This window comes from Barbatula barbatula, assembly GCF_947034865.1.
Source record: "Barbatula barbatula genome assembly, chromosome: 2".
NCBI lineage: Eukaryota > Metazoa > Chordata > Actinopteri > Cypriniformes > Nemacheilidae > Barbatula > Barbatula barbatula.
The window spans coordinates 3,980,543-4,002,441 of record NC_136767.1 but is presented as its reverse complement, the minus strand read 5'-3'; the positions used below and the strand labels follow the sequence as shown (position 1 = coordinate 4,002,441).

The 21,899-nt window shown below is 37.4% G+C and overlaps 3 protein-coding genes across 5 annotated transcripts; all 3 read right to left on the bottom strand.

Annotated features, from left to right (window-relative positions):
* Positions 1 to 1,508: 1,508 nt before the first annotated feature.
* On the bottom strand, positions 1,509 to 9,285 carry slc37a2 (solute carrier family 37 member 2). 2 transcript variants are annotated; one of them, XM_079451240.1, is made up of 18 exons: positions 8,713 to 9,285; positions 8,099 to 8,180; positions 7,838 to 7,928; positions 7,614 to 7,692; positions 7,387 to 7,522; positions 6,728 to 6,804; positions 6,151 to 6,317; positions 5,829 to 5,866; positions 5,610 to 5,747; positions 4,940 to 5,030; positions 4,798 to 4,860; positions 4,613 to 4,698; positions 4,121 to 4,169; positions 3,796 to 3,869; positions 3,535 to 3,613; positions 3,139 to 3,236; positions 2,974 to 3,038; positions 1,509 to 1,881 (listed from the first exon to the last, which is right to left on the bottom strand). In XM_079451240.1, exons 1-18 carry the CDS (start codon positions 8,766 to 8,768, stop codon positions 1,866 to 1,868), a joined length of 1,485 nt encoding a protein of 494 aa, XP_079307366.1. In that variant the 5' UTR covers positions 8,769 to 9,285; the 3' UTR covers positions 1,509 to 1,865. The 2 variants fall into 2 exon arrangements, with proteins under 2 accessions (XP_079307366.1, XP_079307367.1); XM_079451241.1 differs by having other exon boundaries at positions 2,924 to 3,038; positions 8,713 to 9,279.
* A 183-nt stretch (positions 9,286 to 9,468) lies between these two features.
* On the bottom strand, positions 9,469 to 14,373 carry ccdc15 (coiled-coil domain containing 15). Of its 2 annotated transcripts, XM_079451243.1 has the most exons (11): positions 14,196 to 14,373; positions 13,807 to 14,027; positions 13,568 to 13,717; positions 13,200 to 13,370; positions 12,993 to 13,109; positions 12,742 to 12,909; positions 12,298 to 12,420; positions 11,963 to 12,066; positions 11,264 to 11,458; positions 10,998 to 11,146; positions 9,469 to 10,345 (listed from the first exon to the last, which is right to left on the bottom strand). In XM_079451243.1, the coding sequence occupies exons 2-11, from the start codon at positions 13,990 to 13,992 to the stop codon at positions 10,245 to 10,247; spliced, it is 1,464 nt and encodes a 487-aa protein (XP_079307369.1). In that variant the 5' UTR covers positions 13,993 to 14,027; positions 14,196 to 14,373; the 3' UTR covers positions 9,469 to 10,244. The 2 variants fall into 2 exon arrangements, with proteins under 2 accessions (XP_079307369.1, XP_079307368.1); XM_079451242.1 differs by having other exon boundaries at positions 13,807 to 14,266.
* A 634-nt stretch (positions 14,374 to 15,007) lies between these two features.
* hepacamb (hepatic and glial cell adhesion molecule b) lies at positions 15,008 to 20,825 on the bottom strand. Its single transcript, XM_079476037.1, has 7 exons — positions 20,520 to 20,825; positions 18,025 to 18,366; positions 17,622 to 17,903; positions 17,447 to 17,540; positions 17,277 to 17,365; positions 16,355 to 16,422; positions 15,008 to 16,006 (listed from the first exon to the last, which is right to left on the bottom strand). The coding sequence occupies exons 1-7, from the start codon at positions 20,623 to 20,625 to the stop codon at positions 15,680 to 15,682; spliced, it is 1,308 nt and encodes a 435-aa protein (XP_079332163.1). The 5' UTR covers positions 20,626 to 20,825; the 3' UTR covers positions 15,008 to 15,679.
* Between the last annotated feature and the right edge of the window lie 1,074 nt (positions 20,826 to 21,899).

The following is a 21,899-nucleotide window of genomic DNA, read 5'->3' as shown; positions in this document are numbered from 1 at the left end:
TACCTATTTTGAATATATTTGATCGGTAGGCTATAAAACAGATATCTGTAGGATAATGCTGGATTATAAAACAGCAAATAATAAATAGTAGTTGTTGACTTACCTCAGCATGTGCCATTCAATCTCTGTCTGCGAATAAACATGCTGATGAAGGCGACGGATGCTGCCAGCGTCGGCAGGGTCCTCAGCTCCGCTCTTTAAGTAGCCCATCACTCAGTCCCCTGCTCTCCAGCGTTGCCAAGGAACTGTTACAGCAGAGAGCTGACTATGTACTCAATGTCACCTACTGCTTGGAGGCGAGATGCATTACAAAACAGTGACACATGGAATATCAATCCAAACTTACTTGATAAAAAAACAGCCACAAGTCAATTAAATTGGGACATTACTGGTGATGATTTTAGGGACATTAAAGTTAAAACCACTTACATTACACATTGTGTTTTGAGCAATTTTAGAATTTTTTTAACTTTTTCACTGATATACTAAATACATTGGTTTACCAAAGGTTTGCTGTTAAATCTATCAATTGATATTTTGAAATTGAAGAGATTCAAATACATTTATGTAATGAATGATTCCACAAAGGTTCTTGTGAATCGGATATGGCCAAGGTGGGTTGGAATACACTGCAGAACTTTTAAAATCTGAACAGATTTTTTTAAACTAGACATAGTTAAACACACTAACTGAGCAAATCTGCAGACTGCCACAGACTCTACAACAAGTCCAGACTGAAAATATAGGCAAAATATGAACAAAAGTTTTGTAGTGTATTTTAGCCCTTATATACATATGAAGAGTTTGGTTCCAAAATGAGACAAATCCGTTCCAATTTATTTTCCTAAATTTTATTTTTTATTATGTTATCGTGTTTTTATTGTGTTAGTTAGCTGTATTATGGCTTTAATCAAAACCAACAAACTGCAGTTTGATTGATATTAATAGGAATGCACATTTTTGAAAAGGTTTAAAAACTGAGTTATCTAATTTTGGAACCATGCTCTTCATATAAATATATATACTTATATTTAAATAAAATGCACTGTAACTAAGAGCATGTAAGTTGAATGTGGGAATGTTTACAGCACAGCTGAAAAATCGTTTGAGACAAACCTGCAGGGGTTAAGCTCAGAGCAGTTATTGATTTCAGAAAAGGATTAAAGGGCGTTTGTGCTGTTTGACTTAATATTCAGATCAGGTGACTGTTTGTCTTTCACACACTTTGTCATTTTGACGGCAGCTGATAGTGTCTATACCCTAAAGCTAGAACACCTGCAACGTTCTTCTGTAGATCCACAAATTCTCTTGTGATGCTCTGTGTTACCTGGAACTTTAATACTAAGACTCTCAGGCTAAGCGCTAAGAGGAAGCATTTAATTGTGTGTTTACTCTTATGACCTCAATATCAGTTACAGCACGTGCTGCTGGCTAAACTTCAACCCCATGACCGGCAAACACATCTTATATCATAACCAACGAATTCTGAATAATGACAGAGACAAGCTCAGATAAAAGGACACTGATGGACATATTTTAATGATAATAAACAATACATTTGAATCAGGCATCAGGCACCAAAACATCCTGTATTAAAATGAAGGAGCTTAGTGATTCTCTCTTTTTTGTCCCGCTCAGGCGAACGTGTGGATGAGGGCGTGTGACTCTCCTCTTCCACAGCAGCTAAGCTTTGTTCTATTGTCAGTATAAAATGAAAGATGAAAGTGTCATGTTACAATTTTCATATAAAATAACCCCTGGGGCATTAAAAGGCTCGGCGAGATGGAGCCCTTGGTCCCTTTTTGTCGTTTTGCTGCAGGTAATTTTCCATCACAGGTGTGATATTGTCTTGCTCCATGCACTGCTCAGATCTCTTTGAACCTGAAATAAAAGAGCAGATGAGACCACGACAAACACATTCAAATGAGCTAAATTAAACGCTTCCCATTAATAATTACATTTTCACAATGACAAAAACACAAACAAGACAACAAACAGGCATTAAGTGCCAATTTATTAAACTACTAAAAATAATACTAAGCCTTTTTTATTTCAAGAACGAACATGAATTACAATCACAAGTCATCATGAGATCTTGTTTTGGAGACAAAAATGGACTGATAATTGAGATGACATCAGAGGCTTAATGATATTGCACTTGTAGTGCAGAAATAATTTTCCGCCTCAACATACAGATTTCCTTCAGTGCTTTGGGAATATGGTGAAAGCTATCAAATCCCAATGCAGGTCACAACCTCTATGCATAATTGTGAGGATAAAAATTATCTAAATTATATAAAATGGCCTCAACCGAATCATATGGCAAGAAGGCCCAATTAACTAGAGTACCACGTCTTTGGTCATGTCCATATTTTTGGCTGCCATTAGCATCAACTATATCCAATGGCAATCAACCCGAGCAGTTAAAAATATCTGCCAAATGTAACAAAATATGTAATCTTTAAATAATGTCACTGCATGAAATAGTTTTTCTTCTTTTTAAATCTGGAATGGCCAAGTATGATTTTGTCGCAGCCCTTTCCAAACCTAGGATGTCCAAATTCGCAATTTTGCCAAGCACTTTTCATACTTATTATTTGTTAGATATTTGCAAAACCCATTGACAAACATGAAGGGTGGCTTATAATAATGATGATGATTTATGGCGGAAAATTTAAATCACAAAAAATGGAGATACGAGGTTTCAGAAGGACAGCAGCGATATGCTATACTTAATTTAAAAAATGTTTTAATTGTATTATAAAGTAACATGATACTAACTGGGAGACTACATTGAAACAAATTGTCACAGCCTGGGGTGATTTAAATAACCCACAAAAACTGTTTCCCCTTTATTAGCAGAGCCGTTTCTGTATATAAGAGCAAAATTTGTCAACCGCAAATATTTTAGGAAGCTTCTTACATATTTCACCATTAATGCATAAAGAATGAGTGTCAATTTGGGATGTTCACCCTCTCTGTCTTGTAGTGTTTCCGCACCATCCTTTGACCTCCTTATAGACCAGCCTTGATAATAGCTATTGACACAAAAACAAGAGAAAGAGCGAGTAAAACATACATTCCGTTTCTATACTATTCTATTGGAATGATCTGCTATTTTAACACATAAAATCTCACCAGACAAGCCAGTACGTCCGCAGCAATGAGCATGTAGAAAACATTATTCCAACCGGTGGGAGAGATCAACCCAGCCAACAGAGGCCCAACAGCGGCACCTACAGACCATTAAACAAAGTGGATCAAGTTCAAGAAACATCAGGTGTTTTCAAAACAAACAAAATTTAAACCTCAACTCTGACTGTCTTTGTATTCTAAACTTTCTCTTGTTACACTTTTGTGTTTAGTCTGACAACAGTCTTTTAAAAGCATCAATGGAAATGAAAAAAATATATTTATTTGTTATTCAAATATTACATCCGGATTATAACCTGACCATAGAAAAGCATTTCATTTTTGGCATCCATAACACACCTCAAGAGAAAAAACGTCATTTAAATCACATTCTCTGCATACCTATTGATCCAGTGCCGTCAATAATGGCCGTAACAGTGGACAGAGCTCTCGAGTTTCCTCTGAGACACTCGTGGGTGCCCTGAAAGATAAAAAAGCTTTAAGATATTTTACAACCCATAGTGCTTATTACATCACAAGACGTTTATCGCCGATTTATTGAGAGCGCGAGTTAAAGGTCAGTGTTCGCGTGTCTCATTTGAGCCTTGGTTTGTATATTACTTTTACACATGGCCATGTGAAGTAAAAGTGTCCGGTGCTTACTAGGTCAGCTGATACAGCGGTGGTGATAAGAGCGTAGGGTCCGTTCACGAGAGCGCCACACCACAGCAACATGCCTAGAGGTCACAGAAAGCCATTACAAAAGATACAGACATCGACTCGGCTCCCTATTTAAATAATTTACAAGATCAACTCCCGCCACCTATCTGAGCCATACCGTCTTAGTTACGCAAGCAATGAAATATTAAAAGCTGCTTTCAAAAATAAAAATTTGTATAGCCCATTAGAAAGCACTACTGAGGCATGAGCATTAAATAACGTCTTGTGCAGATTTGTAAAATCTGCTTTAGCCGCTGTCCACACTCACCGATTGTCGCCGACAAGCCGCTCTGCCCGATCTTATTGAACAAGAAGAGCTTGAGGAAGAAAAACAAACAACATGAGCAGCAGTTGTCGAAGGAAAGAGAAATCTGTGAGCGTTTACACGGGTTCACAAGTACACTTGAGCTCGTGGCTGTTCTGGGAACAAGATTTCAGATGTCCGTCAAAACTCTAAGCAAACTTCAAGATGTACTGAGAAGAGATCAGTACATCTTGAACGATGTGTGCGAAGAGATTTCAAAAAGATCACATTTGCTTTGTTGCTTCAAGCGTTGCCATTTTATACGTTCTTTGGTTATGCAAATTGGAATCTAGAAGTCTGCATCACTTCACAAACCGTATCAGTGGTAGTGGGCATGAACACAGCACTTTAAACCGAACATTTATCGAACATGAACCTAGTAAACGGATCAGTTTGACTTCTATTTTTCATATTCGGCCCAAACACGAATGTTGCAAAGGTACAACTGGAGCTTACCATAGGAGCAGCAATAATCAACATGGCACAGCAGGTGGTAGCTCTGCCCCCGGTATAGTCAGATATAAGACCAGCCAGGATGCCACCTGACAGAGAAAAACACAACCTTATTAAACATTTGTCTTCATGTGAAAGACAAATCCTTATGACGTGAAAGCATTTGGTGACCAACATCATGTGCTCACCCACAATTCCACCAACATCGAACAGTGTAGACAAGTCCCCAGCTTGTTTGGGATCGAAATGTGCTGAGAAAGAAAACGGTCTTCAGTTTCACTTTCTTTAATTGTAGTTTTTTGACTAGCGTATTTGATGTAGGATTCTTACCGACATTAGCGATGTATAAGGGGAGCCAATAAAGGAAAGTGTAGCTGACCAACTTTGCAAACAGCAAACATAAGGAAAACTCCATAACACCCTGTGAGATAAAGACACCATTATAACAATAGCTGGTTGTCGATTCAAGCTGCGAATCTAATTTATGCAAAGAAAATATTGTGAAGCAATCTGCAAATAAAGCAGCGCTTCCAATATGTTGGGAACAATATTGTTACTTTTGTAAGCTATTGGCAGCAGATGCCTTATGTGTGGGAGTGACAGCATGTCAGGCATTTGAAGCCAATTATTTTGATGGGCTTCAGTTGTTATTTATTATTATATATTACTTTGAGAGAAAAATCTTTGTTTTATTTTTTTTCTAGAAAGATTTTCAAGAAATTATGAGTTTCTATCGTAGTTTATGCACATGCCTTCTTCCCAAATGAACTATGTACAGTATCTAACTCAAACTAGCTTTTATAAAACTAAAAATTTTCTGCCCGTTATGTTTCTATACAGCATTTTTTTGCCACATCCCCAAACTGCATACAAAATATCAGCATGGAAACACTGTTACTGACACCAAACAAGATTATGAACAGGATGACAGAATGTAGGCGTGTCTGGACTGTAATCTGTACTTTGCAGGTTAACTTTACAACATCATACAATCACTCACGGGAATCCTGAGTGCACTGCAGAAGCTTATGGCCTCCGTGTGCTCCTCCACCGGCTCCACGGCCGTCGAGGAGGGACTGCTGAAGATCTCCTCAGTGCTGGAAGAGTTGCTCAGGAGAGGTTCCTTCTCGGCGCTCTCCTAAACACAAACAGAAATCCGTCAATTGTATGTATTTTAATGTGGTTAAAAATACAACACAAAAATTAACTTTGAACTCACATGATGTTGTGGAGGAGTACAGTTCACATCTTCGGGTTCTGAAAAAGACAAATCATTCTTTTTAAGCGGTACAGTTTTTCCTGCTATATCAAAAAAATGCTTTTAAGTGACTTCTAACCCTAGGGAATGGATTAAATGTATAGTTTGAACGGACTGAAAATCACTTTGTATAGCATCACCCAGTTAAAAAAAACCTATGAGGAAGTTCTTATATCTTTGTTGACATATTAATTACTTTGTTTTACATTCCTCTTTATTTTTCACTTTGCTAACAACACGAACACAAACATTCATAAAACGATATCCAACTGGTGTGACCTACTTTCAACCAGGAACAAAAAGCACATGACTCCAGTGGAGGCGATGATGATACCAGGCACAATAAAGGACAGGCCCCATGCAGACGACACGTAGACACCAGCAATGAGGGAGCCAAGAATGTTTCCAACCGAGGTGTGAGAATTCCACACTCCCATAATAAATCCACGCCTGCATGCGAACAGAATAAAGAGGGTTAAGTCAGATTTACAGCACAAACGTAATATAAAATATTTTTTTCACTTGACATTAACTAGACCATGCAGGCTGCTTATTTTAACAAACAGCTATTTAGGAACGGCTTTAGCTGACATGGCATTGGTATTGAGGTCTGGTTCCATCATAGTCCACTTTTCACAATTCACATGAGCTCAAATCTCGCCTTGGATATTCTGTTTCACTCAGAAACATGTCACAGTTCAGAAGTAAGAACAATTCAACACGGCCACAAACAAATTAAAACTTTGACTTGGTTTCAGTTTCGTCACAGAGCGTTTGTGGAAATGTCGATGCAAACACAATTCTGCACTGTCAACATTAAAACTAACAAGTAAGCAGAACGGGGCATGTCAGTCACTTACTTTCCCTTCCCAAACCAGTTCCCAACACATGCAACCACAGCTGGCCAACCCGTAGTCTGCACCAGCCCATTTAAAACCTGTAAAGGATAAAAAAAACAAGTAGGCTTGACTTGCATATTGGCTTGACAATGTTTAAAGGAAAAGTTCTTCTCAAAATCAAAATTTACTTTCAACATCAATATATATATTTTTTTGTTTTCCGAAGACGTCGGAAGGTCTTAAAACATGTTGAACGACGGTGAGTAAAAAATAACATACTTTTGAGATTAACCTTTCCTTTAAGAGGTGAAGTAATCTTCCTGATTCAGTCATGTGCTCCCCATATGACTCAACATATGAAAACATAACTCGAGGTTCCGTATAAAATACCTTGCTTAAAATCAAACACTTGCATCCTTTTTCTAATAATTCTCTGATGAATCATAATCTGTTAATTTATTTAAAAAATGCTTTTCATATCATTTCACGCTGAATTTTTCATTGACTTCATAACTGACAGGAAACATGCCAAAGGAAGAATCACTTCAGTTTTTTTATGTGTGGTTCAGAAAAGTACACGACCAAATCTGTTGTTATAATCATTTCCAATTCAATTCTTCTCTGAATTAATATTTAGTCCACCTGATGTACGTTATAAAATGGATATGGCCGTAGCTTACCTGAACAAGGCAGTAATACCACAAAGAATGGATTTTCCAGTAAAAACCAAGACCAAACAGAGTAGTGAAAAGGCCACTGAGAAGCATCCCCGAGGTCAGGTAGTACCGGAGGGGCAGACGCTCTCCAAAAATGCCACTGTCAATGCAATTCAAAATACAAGTGTGATGTCTCAAGCACAAAGCGACACGTTATAGATCCCCATTTTTACCATGGAACCCCAACATACCTGAAGAACATGCCGATCGCATATGCAACAAGAAAGCAGTTGTCCAGCACTCCAAACAGGTTCTGGTAATTTTTCTGGTCTGAAATAAATAGATTGAGAATGAATATGTGATTGAAACCTACTTTAGATTTTTATGAGGAGCTCAATAAGGACTGGAACTATACATGGCATGCCCGTACACAGTCGAATGTGGCGAGCAAGCAAAAGAAAAGGTCCAAACTAACCAAAAGGGGCCCAATCACACCAGGTGTCATTGTCAGTGATGTTGAGGTCAGACGGATAAATAACGCTAGAGCAGTTTCTATGCAGTTGACTCTGTAAACACAAAAATACAGAATGATCACAATCGAGCAGCCACTAAAAAGCACCACTTATTCATTTTAACATGCACTTTTCTTTCTGCAAAATGCTTCTGCTTGTAATCTTTTTAGGTCACCGCTGTAATCAGATTGCCAGTTAATGTTGGGTTTCCTGAATAGTATTACCTTGACGATGCTGATGGGCTTTCGAGAGAGGTGGTAGCTTGTGTAGAAGACAAACGTTTGCAAAAGGATGAAGAATCTGTACCTGAGTCAAAAGAACATAGATCAAGTATTAAACATTATTAAGGTGAGAAGTAACGTTCAATTCATTCAACAAAACCACAGTCAAGCAATAACAGAAATGAAACCACATAACGTGACTTACAGGAAAAACACCTTCAGCAAACACACAGACACACTGAAGGCTCTATGTCATTTTTTGTAAACATTTCCTGCGGGGGATGGATCAGTTATACAGAAACCTACTAGCGCACCACTTTGAGTTGACAGTTTTGTGCTTGAACCCTTTTTGAAACCATTAAATTACTAGAAAGCCCTGGTTTCCCACTGCGATTGTGATAAGTGAGTATAAACGAAATGAAGGAACACAAAGTGCGTTTACAGCATTTCTCTCGCTTCATTGATGATTAATGGCGAACCTTTCAGAGGTGCCAAAAATCAATACTCTACCAAAGATCAATAAGCATGATGAAAGAGCACACAGCTGCGTTTAAAACTGACAGCGAACGTTTCTAGCAAGTATTACAAAAATGACATGTTTACATGGGCCTACTTACCAGCTGTCTCTGGAGAAAGAGGTGATGAGTTTGATGCCCGGGGCCAGCGATCCCATTTTGACAGGTACCTTTGTTTGTCGCGTTACTAGAAAAATGACCCACGTTATAAATTAAATAAAAAAACCATTTCCATATTAAAAAACTATAAAAACGCGAATTAAGACCGCCTCGAAGAAAAACCAAGAACTGAAATATACAGAACTGACTCGGATCAGCTTTGTTTTTACAACCGCGTAAAATCCTCGCGACCTAAAACGACGAGTCCGAAACACATATTCCTTAATGCTACCGGCGATGCAATACCAGACGTAAAATCTGGCTTTTCAATTTAAAGTCTCTGAGCCGTACTGTCATTTCCTAATTCCAGAGGTGGAAAGAACTTAAAGCGCCCCGAATTTCCAAATATTTCCATGTTTGCCTGGACCGTCTGGTTTTGAAGCCGGTTGCTGCTATTAATACCCGTGTTAAAACATCACATGGGCATTCATTGATCTTTAGCCTGTGCTTTAGCCCGTGTGTGAAAGCTATTCTGTCGCCATACTCCTGTTTTCCATACCGGGCGGGCTCAGGCACAGTGGATTCGGTGGGGTGAGCACGTGACATCGCGTGACGTCACGGAACGACGCGATTAACTCTTCATTGGCAGAGACGACGTATTTTAAATTATAAAATGTTAGAAAGCACTTTAAATGCTTCTTTTAAATGCTTCTTTTATGAAACGATGGACGCTACGATGTATGTGAAGAGACCAACGTTCAATCCATATTTACATTTATTGATAATGATGATGATGATGATAATAATAATAAACAAAGTTATTATTGGTTGCATAGGATTGTTACAATGTTATACAGTTACAGACACATTTTACAGTTCAAGTACAGGTCAAGGTGGCCGCAAAATGTTAATCATTTATGAATTATAAAAGGGTTTCTTGTTTTTCATTAGCGCCTGATATCTAATGTCATCTATTTTCGTTCAATGTAATAACTTGACACAAAATAATAACTCAATGTACAAAAAAACGAATTGAGAAAAGTAGATTTTTGTGCGCTTTTATTTGGACGATGGAGCTGTCAAGTTTAACTAAATAAATTCTGAATTTATCATTATTACAGTGTTGAATAAAATACCCATCTGTACTCGCTCATACAAATGATGTAGTTCAGCTGTATGCCAAATAAAGACAACAAACTAAAAATAACAACTATTAGCCTGGAAATTAAGACAGTGCTGTCTGGAATTAAATGTAATGCTTCCTCATTTACACAGACAGAAAATAATGTAAATGATGTATTTCTGTCTACTGTGTGATCAGGTCAATAGGAGTACCTGAAAAACTGAATCAAAGAAAATAATGGTCCAACAGAAACGAATGCTGTACAAACCAAATCTTTATTACGTAAAACAATAAAATGCTCTTTACATTGAGGTGCTGTATTTTATTTTGAACCAACTAAAAATCATAAATTCCAATCATAAAATATAAGACCATAAACACTGTAAGCACAGAACAATATACAGCAGACATCCTAAAACATGGATTGTGTCTTCCAAGTAGAAGCGTATTGTCCAAGACCTCCATCTTTCAGATCACAGCTTAGCAAGACAGACTGCAGAGCCTGGGCATACACTGAAAAACAGCAATAACAATAAATGATCAATAACTTCATTTATAACTTCAAGACCCATATATCAGCGAGTAGGGCAATAAGCACATTAAACTAGCTGTTTCTTACTATAGAAAGAGTTAACTCTGTGATAAAACATGAATCAGATAATTAAACTTCACAAAGTCTTGTAAAAATACTTATAGGTTCTGACATCATGCAAAGTGGAAAAACAAAAGATGGCAACAGTGCGACATAGGCCTAACATGTACAGAATGTCAAGTCATGCCACTATGAGTAATTAAGTGTCTATGCTATACCAAGCACGATGTCAGAAGATTCCAGAATTGAATTTGTTTGTCGAAAATGCTTTGTGACTAAACTTAACAGCCAGTCAGAACATTGTTTAGTTTAGTTGTGTGGAGCAGGATTTTGGATCAATGAGATTACACAGTCGGTGGGGCTACAGAGTTCAACACCACAAAAATAAAAAACAAACTGAATGATTAAAAGTCCCGTCACTCATTGCGGGTCGTGGCTGGATTTTCATGGTAGTAATTTTGTAACAGTGCTGCAGGATATTTGCATCTAAAGAGCAGAAGTATACTCTCTTACACATCACATCCTTAAAGATCAAAATAAATATTTTTTTCTTTGCACACTGAGCAAACAAACCTTTTGGATTGTTGTAGAAGACACAGTTGTTGGCGCAGGTATCCGGGTGGGTGTCCCAGAAAGTGTCTCCACAGCAACAAAGAGGTGGCAGATCTACTTTATCCTTCTCCAACTTCTCTTTCATTAGAGCCTGCATGGCCTCAATGTACCTGTCACAGAAGTATATCTCATCATTTCTGTTTGAGTTTTTCTTTAGATGTTAACAATATGTAATATTATGATAAACATGCCCATAGCATGGTCATTCATATATCGGCACTAAATACCTTTTGGTCTCTTTGCCTTTCTTTTTTTTTTCTCTTCTCTTCTCCACCTCTGCTGCCTCCTCCTCATCCAGTCTCAATCGCTCCAAAATCAAGCACTCCCTCTCCTCCATTTCTTTTCTTTTTTCCTCCTGTCGTCGCTGCAACTCTATCTTCATCTCCTCTGCTTTCCTGAGTTGTTCTTTCTCATTCTTAATCCTACGCAGAGTATAAAATTCTTCGAGTTTCTGAAGGAAGTCTGCATAAACATCATTTAACCTCACTCATTGTACTCGAAGAACATACTTCACTTTTTTTTAGATGGGAGACGTCACCACATTTATAAAACTTGAAGAAAATCGGATCGTGCTGCTGTTTTACTAAAAATAAATATGTATGTCTGCTTTGCATGCTCGCCTCTATATTGCAATGAAAATGCACTGGGCTATTTATGTGTCTTTAGTTATAATTTGTAATAGGCATTTCTGCATTTCCTGTACAAAACAGATTTAACAGTCCCTGGTGTTGTTTTCAGTCTTTAGTTAGTCTTTAACAGTCAGTCATTTATCATTTCTATTGATCATAGTCTGACGAGTGCAGAAGAGAAAACTATAGAGGAGCGAGTAATCATCATGTGGAAATGACTGAAAAATAGATCAAAAATAGCCATGCAACTTAAGTAGCAGGAAGTTTGAAACATGAACAAGTCTCGTGACGTTTAACCTAGCCGTTCTCTTCAGATGTTTCCTGTGTCTCTGGTGTTCCTTCACACATTCTTTTTCAATATCCATGAAGAGCCGGCGGTACATGAGGAACTGAGACTGCCTCTGAAACAAATGAGTAAGCGGTTTAAACAAAACAACGCTGTCATTTACAAAAAAGCAAAACACATTCATTTTCGAAACACATTAATACACTTGGATAGAATTCAGTTATGCTTGTCAGTTGCATGATATATTTACAACGTTTCAAAGACTTGAAAACTAAATATTCTCCACAGCACTCAAAAAATATGTACAGCTGATAAAGAATGATCAGAATTTAATGTGATTCTCTACCTGCTGCTTCTTCATCTCTTCCTGATTCTCATGTGGCCACAGAACCTGGGACGTTCTATAGTCAGTACTGAAGTCTGTAGAAGGACCGTTTAGATCTTGTTGTTTCAGAATCTTCTCGCAGACCTGAAGACACACCAACACATAGACATGAAGGTCTATTTCATTGTAAGTATTGCTACAAAATCTGTTTTGTGTACTCTCGAGTTTTATTTGCTGTACGTTTAACAAACTCCAACATTTAGAATGTTTGAGATTTAAAGATGAGACCTTATTTAATTAAAGACGAGAGCTTATGTCATATGAATAAGAACCCCTCACTTGGAAACATGATAGAATATATAGTTGTCCTTGCCATTTTGGTATGACATACGCATCCAATGCTCTACGAAGGGTGTGCAGATGCTCTAATAAAGTGTTTGACTAAAGTCAGGGCAAACATCTCACCGTATCATTCTGAAAAGTTACTGTCTTTCTTCTGTGCTGGTGTAAATTCAGATGCTGCCTCACTAAGGGTATCTCCTCCTCCACTTCAACCTCCTGCTCATTTTTCTCTTCATCTCCTGCACCTTCTATACAGTCCTCCTTATCTCTCCAAGTGTGTGATTCAGCTTTCTGTTTATAACAAATGGCAAAGACATTAATCCTTAAACACACTGAACTTTCAGGTCTCAGAAATTGCATCATCTGTGACTCACATCTTTCGTCTGAGATGCTTTCCATTTTCCACCAGGTAGCTGTGATAACTCATCTGCCTCTTGCACTGTCTGACAGCCAGCTAGCCTAAGTCGCACCCGCTTCATCACTTTACTGATCTGAAAAGTGCGGGGAAATAAGCGAATGACATGCAGAATATTTCACGTGGAAGTACAAAAATCATGTCCTGATGCGGTAAATACTCATACATGATGTTGATCAGAAGCATCAGCCTCCGTCCCCTGAGCACTGACACAGCGAGAGCTGGGACTACAAATAGCCAGCTCCCCATGAGCAAAAGAAGAAATTAGATTTTTCTGTGGTGTAAGGTGCTGGATTACTCTGCTGGTTTGTTGCAATATTCTGCTCTCACATTCAACCTAAAATTGACAAATGGAGTAAAGAATAAAATGTATGTAATAATAATGCAGACTATTGTCTAAAGCTATATATATATATACATATACATATACATATATATATATATATATATATACATATACATATATATATACATATATATATATATATATATACACATATATATAAAACTTAAGCAATGTTACACATTTCTTACGGTTTCATATGATTTCAGTAGCTGCTGGTGTTTGCGCAGACGAGCCTGTTGAGATACACGTCTGCGAACTGCTTCCTGAAATCTGCGCAGACTCTCCTCTTTTTCTCGTCGGGTTTCTTTCAAAAGTTCCTCGGTGAGCAAAGCACGGACCTGTCACATAAAGAGTTATTTACAGGATGTAGCTGACTAAAATGTGATTTTGTTGTCTACATTTCATTGCAAATAAATAATTGTTTTACCTCAGGACGTTCGTGACACTCATGTCCACTTTCAACCCAAGCCCCCACAGGTGCCACTGCCGGGTTCCTCTCTGCCAACACTTTCACATCGTTGTTTGGAACAAACGAAGTCACGTTTCTCTTGTTTCCACATCTGAACCTTTTCTTTTCTTTTACGAAGTTCCTTTGTGTTCGTGGTTGATTCATTGTCGTTTAGCACTCGCTGTGTGAACATCCGTGAACTGTTTGAATGGGGGGCAACAGTAAACGTTACTCTTAGCAAGTCGATTTCGGTGTTCAGACAGCATTACAAAACCAAAAGACAAATACGTCGATTGCATCAACGAAAACCTAAGTTTTCACCGAAGCAATTTATCACGTTTTAATTTTTAAATAGCTGCAAAACTCACTAAAATCGACTGAAATCCCGTTGCCAATGACGCTAGCGGCCATTTTAGTCCCGCCTATGTCATATTTCATTGGCCATCGCTCGTACAGCTACGATTTTATTCGTCTAAAACAACGTCATTAAAAAACTGTTATGTTTCACCAGAGCCCCGCCCCCAACGTGCTCAACTATTTTAGTTCGGTGGGAAACAGAGTACCCAGTTATTTCTGTTCCGTGTTTACTGTTATTTTGTTAAGAAAATTAATTTCGTTTACGACCACGTTTTTGTATTTAAAAGATAAAGAAAACTGAGAAGAAGATTAATTAGGCCTACTTTACAAAGCTCTGAAAAGTAGACAATTTGCGCCAGTTCCAACAAAGTTTTCTATCGACACACTAAGATTTAACATTACATGATCACATCTCTGCATATGTTAAATGCGACCGATTAACCAAATAAAGGACATTATAAAGGAGAGGGTCACTTTATGCATTTTAAAATGCATTTTGCGGTTTTGTAATATTTGTATGCTCGTTGTATTTTTTCGTTGTGATTTAACTGTGATTTACAATTGTTGCACCATAAGATAACCTATAATGTTCCCTGTGGCTTTTGCGTATTTCTCTTCTTATAAAACAACACAAAACAGCCTTCTAACCTTAACAATGCTTGTTTTCATAAGCTGTGTCCATGCCCAACAAAGAGTCTACTGTGTCTTTTGTGTGAATCAGCAAGCACATTCTCTCTCCCTTTTTAGGAACAGTATGAACTTCAGCTACAGAGACATTACATAATACTTAGATTATCATCAAGAGAGACACTCACATAAGATTCCGTTTGGAATTTTTTATTATTTTATTACCATTCAATACATAATAGCTCTATTTTTGTTTACATTCACTGAAACTAGAAGTAGGAAGTTCATCAAAACACATTTTGTTGGCTTGACAAAGGATGTTTACAGTCGGAAGGTTATATAAGTTCTATAGTGTTTGTATATCAGAACTTGAAAATATATTTCAAGTTTGAAGCGGTGGATCCCTTTCTAGGTAGTTGCTAAGGTATTCTGGCATGTTGCTAGGGTGTTCTTGGTGGTTGCCAGGGTATAATTTGGTTTCTATGGTGAATTTACTGTTTAGAAAAGACAATCCTTAACCAATTTTAGTAATAGCAGACTGATAGGCTTGCTTGATACTCAAGAAGTGAATGGGTTGTAGTTTAAAAGCTCTTGGAAGAGATAAAAGTTTAAATATTTTGGTGTTGCATTACGGATTTAGAAAATTAACTCTAGCCTGGGTTTGTGCAATAACAGCATGTTTGCTTTGTCACGCCAGCATAATTACATTTTGGTACCCAGGCATCTCGAAGAGCAAGACCCTACTATGTTAGATTACATTCACAAAGGTCATCTGAATGAAAAATGTCTAAACATAAAAAAGAAAAAAAATTAAAATGTCAATATCTGTCTCTTTGCAGCATGTAGGCTCAGCAGACTTGATCAGCATCTATGCTTTTGGAGAGCCTCTGGTTTCTTGTGCAGGGGTGGGTGGATTCTCAGACTTTCTCGCTGGAGATGAGGTCACCGGTGAAGAGCTACTCGACCCTCTTCTGCGAGAAGGAGAGGGGGCTGGTGGGCTCTGGCTGTGTCCCTTCCTCCGGTGCCGGTGTGCTGGCGGGGATTTAGTGGGGGTGCGGGGGTATCTGCGAGAGGAGCGGGCCGGTACCTCGGAAGATTCGGATGGAGGAGGAACAGAGCTGCTGTAGCTTGGGGGGCTGCTACCGTTGGAGGTGCATGTTTCACATGTTGACGTTGGTTCACCAGTTGGAGAATCCTGAGAGTGTCAAGTGCATGCATTTACAGTCTGCACACGCCTACAAGCTTTCATTGGAATTATGCACTTTCGTGTGGTCATGACTCTTAATACTTCCTCCACACTTCTTGCCATTCTTATTATGTGCAAATATCCAGCCTAATCTAATAACCTCTTCTACATTAGACTATGTTCTGAATACATGAATATAAATGTAAAATACAAAGGAATGTTTTGAAGCATTCTGAGATTGCATCTAGGTTGAGTTCAACTTTTTCTGTCTGAATCACAGACAGCTCTGTTGAGGTAATGGACCACTCGAAAAAATGATATTTATAATAGTGAGTGTAGATAATGACGTCAAACTACCTCTTTCAAGATGTAGAGTGATACAGGATTCCTCCGCTCGTGATCAGTCATTATTGGGATGGCATCATCTAGATATATAATAAACAATTATATTGCATGAATATGGCATAATATATTGTAATATTAAGATATTGTAATGTTTTTTAGGTTAGACTTCTGGTTTGATACAATACAAAAGAAATACAATACCAACTCTGTCAGCAACATCTATCACATACTGTTAATGATCATACAACAAAATGTGACTTCTATTTTTGAAGTTTGGATTTGGAGTAATGCACTTCCATTGAAGTCTATGGGGCAATAGGGTTAAATGTAACATAAAAGTATACAAGAGATTATATTTATTGACATTCATATTAATGCCTTTGGCATATGCTTTTAGTCAAAACAACCTATAGGGCTAAATGTAAACATTAGAGTGATACAAACCCCTTTCTGTGCAAAATCACATAAAAATTTTAACATAGACCCAACTGCGCCCACTGGAATTATATCAGCAACACATATTCAGTTAATTTAAATAATGGGTGAAAAGTGGAGACATTTTTATCCAAGAGTACCACTAAAAGGATAATTCAGAGTTTACACATTTACAGCACAAATACACATTTTTGTTTATAAAAATGTATATAGTAACTTGAGCGGCACATAATCTGGAACGCATGACCCTGTGCAAAATTATATTAGTGGATTTAAGTTTTATGAGTCAATGTGTGTCACAGATGTTGATAGAGCTTAACTTGTATTAAACCTAAAACATTCCTTTAAATTGCAAATAATTTTCTATGGCTGTAACTAAATGTATATCAGTTACAGGAATACCAGTAAAAAATATTCAGTCTATACGGAATTGAATCTGTCAAAGTACATGAGGAAAAGACATTACAACATTAAGTTTGATGATAGTTTAATGACATACCCTCTGACTTTGCATCATGATACTGGATGTGGTGGTTTTGTGAAATGGCTCTTGCTATCATAGTTTTGGACCTCTGTCTTTTTGATCTCCTAATGAAAATATTTTCAGTTTATATACACCCATTCTCACATTAAGCAAGTAAAAAATTGAGAGAGAAGAAACATCTTTACTTTTTTGATGGTTTCCAGCAGGCACACACAGTTACAAGAGTGATAAGGACGAAGATGCCCACTGTAGACAGTATGATATAAAGCGAGCTTCTTTCTGGAAGTAAAACAACATTTTAAGTCTTTTCACGAGTTAGCAACTGCAAATATAAACGTATACTGAAGGAAAAATTCTTACTGTAAACTGTAAGTTTGACTGGTAGGCTTTTAATGCTACCTATATGGTTTTCCACCATACAGCTATAGACGTCATCATCTACCATCAGAACGCGTGTTATGGTCAGGACTTTCTGGTCAGGTGACAGGATCAGGCGTGTCTCGTTTTGTAACAGATTCACACCTTTTGTCCAGCTGTAGGTGGTCTTAGTACCCGTGTCATGGGTGCAGTTCAGGGTGAAATTCTCAGTCAACTCCAGAACAGTGGAGGAGGCCATGTGGACGTGTGGCTTAGAGATTGGCTCTGGAAAGATTCGATTGCAATAAATCACATTGTAATAAATTTTTGTGGTACTGTGTTAATGCCATTGTTTTGAATTTTAAACGTGGCTTAAATATAATTTAATTTGAGCGTGCTTTTTTACCATCCACCGTCAGCTCGATGCTTCCCTCCCCGGGGAAGGTGTCATCAGTGATGGAGATCTCTACTTCATAGGTGCCCTCATCAGACAGCCGAAGGTTATGGAGCAGCAGCGTGCCATTCTCAAACACGAGGATACGATCTCTGTATTCTGGTCGCAGGTTACCAATGATCTCAGTGCCTATGGACTGGACCACTGTAATGGGTTTGTCCCTCTTGAGCTGCCATTTGATTACAGGAGGATCCACACTGGTGCTTGAGTAACGGACAGAAAGCAGTGCTTCTCCACCCACTGTCCCTCTGATCAGAGTCTCTAAAGTGGTAATGTTCACCCCCTGAACACATCCTATAAAACATAAACATATTTTTGAAATACTGAAGCCTCTCAGTGAAATTGATGTTTGTAAGCCAAAACTATGAAAGCCATATGCACGGTTTATATTGGTCTGCAAAGTCGGCATTTATATGCCTTCCTTGAGGCTTGTAAGATCATGAGAAGCAGTTTAATTTAGGTGTATCCACATTTTTCATGGTGATCAACCTGAACTATTGACTGCTTTATTTTCATTTACATTGACCTGAGATAGGTAATGTTTCACCAATCATGTGTAACTGCTGTCTGTGTAGCTTTGCCCTTATCGTTTAGTTTCCATACTCACAATAAATACTGCATTTATCTTGTCTGTGTAAATAAGCTGTTTCATTTAGTAGTGTTCCCCTGCCCCTTTTCTGACTGCACTGTAATCCTTTAAAGCAACAATAACACCAGTCAGATTTCATTGCCAGAGAGGGGAACACTATAACCTGCAGTACATACCCAAGAACTACTTTGGAAAAATGTAGGATGTCTTTTGGTAGCATTTTATTTTTGCAGTCCTGTTTGACATGCACATATATATGTACTTATTGTGTAACTGTATAATTACTGTCAGCCATAACCCTAACTCTAACCCAAACCCATATTATCCATCATTTTCTATTACCAAAATGCACATACGATACCAAGGTCAATCCGTCTTTCTTTAACACCAAATCAAAAGTCATATCACACTTTACAGCATTGTTAATAGGGAAGTATGGACACATTTAATAGATGATGTTTGGTCATATTAACCATCAAAATAGGCCTGTGAAGCTGTGTCTTTTTAAAGGGATAGTTAACCCAAAAATAAAATAAATGTATTTAAAATCTGTTTACGTTCTTCAAAATATCTGTGCTCTGCAGGAGAACAACAGTATTACAGATTTGGAATGACATAAGGGTAAATAAATTATGACAGAATTTTCATTTTTAGGTGTACTGTCCCTTTAAGTGACATTGGTTTGTGTCCCTCTTACTTCAGTTTCAAAATCCTAGTTTAGTGAATGGAAAATTATTTATTATTAAGTAATTTTGTTCAAAATAAGTGCCCCCTGCTGTCTAGATTTTCTGTTTTGGCACCAGCCATTAAAAACCCATAAAAGTTCAACACTAATGTCAATTTTGGGACACAGGTTGTTAACAATATCTATCAATAATTAGGTATAAAATAATGCAATATAAAGAAATTGGAATTCTCTGTCCCAGCAAACCAAAGGTACTGAGCAAGTATGGAAAAAGCCAATCTCCTTGACTGCTTTACAGTGTGAAAGGCCTGCGGAGATGTGCACACAAAAGCTCCGATTGTTTGGCCCAATTTCCTCCCTATATAGCATCCCATAAAAGGACCCACAGAGCAACAAACAATCAGGGTGATTAGATGAAAAGTGACACATGGAGCTCTGTGACACCGCTGATGACAACATTATACAACACAAACAGCTTCTAGAATAGTTTTGATGCAGGACAGGACTAGGATTTCATGATGGTGTAAATAGGAATATAAAGTCGACTGAAAAAAGTCCACCCAGCTTTGTCTATCTAGTGACTTGTGGTGTTTGTGCTTTCATCACATCTGACTCTGTTCAGTGCTTCCTAGGCAAAGCATTTAACTGGACTAGACAATAGAAAATTAGAGATTGTGTGTAAGAGATTATTTATAATATTTGATGCATAATAGTTTATATATAAACAATGGAAATAAAGATACACATTTATTTATACTAATAGACAATAAGCAATACTGATTTGTATAAAATGGTTTGTTCTCTAACATGTGATTCATATTAATGAAATAAGCTAATATTATTAAATCAAAAGTATTAATGTCCAATCAATAGGACTAAATATGTCAGACCTAAAGTCATTTTTATGGGTTAGCGTCACACACATAGCCCATTAAACTTGAAATGAAATGTTTTTACTTTATACTGTCTAGTGTTTAAAACTGATCGGTCTGTTTTATTAATGACAAAAATCTTAAGAAGCTTGACATGACTTTGAAATGTATTATTTCATATTCAAAATGCACAATATTAAAACAAATCTGTCTTTACTCTATAGTCACCACTTACTTATAAGCTCTCAACAAATGTCAACGTGCGCTGTCTGTCAGTAAAAAGTTAGACTTGCCCCCTTACCTGAGTGAATCAGAACTACAAGAATCAATAGGAGTGATGCTGCAAAAGTGGCCGATGCCCAAGAAAAAGCCACCTTTTCTGCCTTCATCTTGGGTCTAACGTTCATAGTCTTCCCCGAACAATTAACATGATTTGTTCACTCTCAGCACGTCCTCCAACTCAGTTCTGCAGTTCCTCGAGGTTGGGCTATGCCATGCCGCTGACACACACACATACAAAAATACACACAAAAACATGCACAGACATGCACTCACACACATAGGCACGCATGTGTACAAACATTCACACAATGCACCACGATGGCATGTTTGTAAGACTTTGAATGGGTCTGTGTATGTGTCTGGAGGGGGGCTTGGTCTGGGCTGCTTGTTGGCTAGCTTCATGGCCTGACTGTTTATTGTGTTTCACAAATGAATGTTCCCTTGAGTAAATAATACATTGCCTCGCCAAAAATGATTTTCTGAGTCAAACGTCTCAATTTTGTTTAATAATGCACATATAGTAAATAAAAAATATACTAATCTCAATAAAATATGTATAAAGGGAAAACATACAAACACTCTAATCTAACCAAACATATCCAGAACATAAAACAGAAATGATAACAGTATGCTTCAACCACCACCTAGCCTAGATAAGCCTGGATGAAATGATATTAAAAATAAGATGGTCTTTGTTGTTCAATAACCGATCTCTAGCTGTTATTGAATGCACTTGTGCCCTTGTCTCATAATTCAAAACATCAACGGACAGGAGAGAAAACAAAACTAATAGAACCAACAGCAAAAACTCATATTTGTGATATTCCGGGTTCCTGATTTGGTCAACATAAAAGTGACCACTCACTCTCTTATATTTTCTGGAGGGAATTTTACCCCACAGATCTGGAATGAGTAAAAACTTGACTGGAACTGGTGCTTTTTTACTTTAAAACCTTTTAAAACCAAAAACTTCTTTGGGCTCAAGATTCAAATGTTTTGCACAAAATGTTTTGATTTTCAATGGCATTTTTTTATTCATACAGCCAGATCTTACAGAATAGTTTTTTCTTTTTCAAATATAACCTTTCAGTTTGTTTATTCAGAAGCAAGTAGTGTAACAAACGGTTCAATCTGTTCTGCTGATTAGTCATTTATGACTTACACTGTAAAAAAAAATTATTCAACTTATTTTTGCAGATTTTTTAATGTGTAGTGTCTTTACAGAAGCACATATTTTATTTAAAAAATGTAAAAAAATGTAAAATCACAAGACAAAAAAAAAACATTACATTTTACGTCGCACTAGCTGCGGGATTTTTTAAATTTTTTACTGGATTTTTATACAGTCGATTTTTGAAATACAGTTAAAGTAAAATTACAGGAAAACATGAAAAACTTA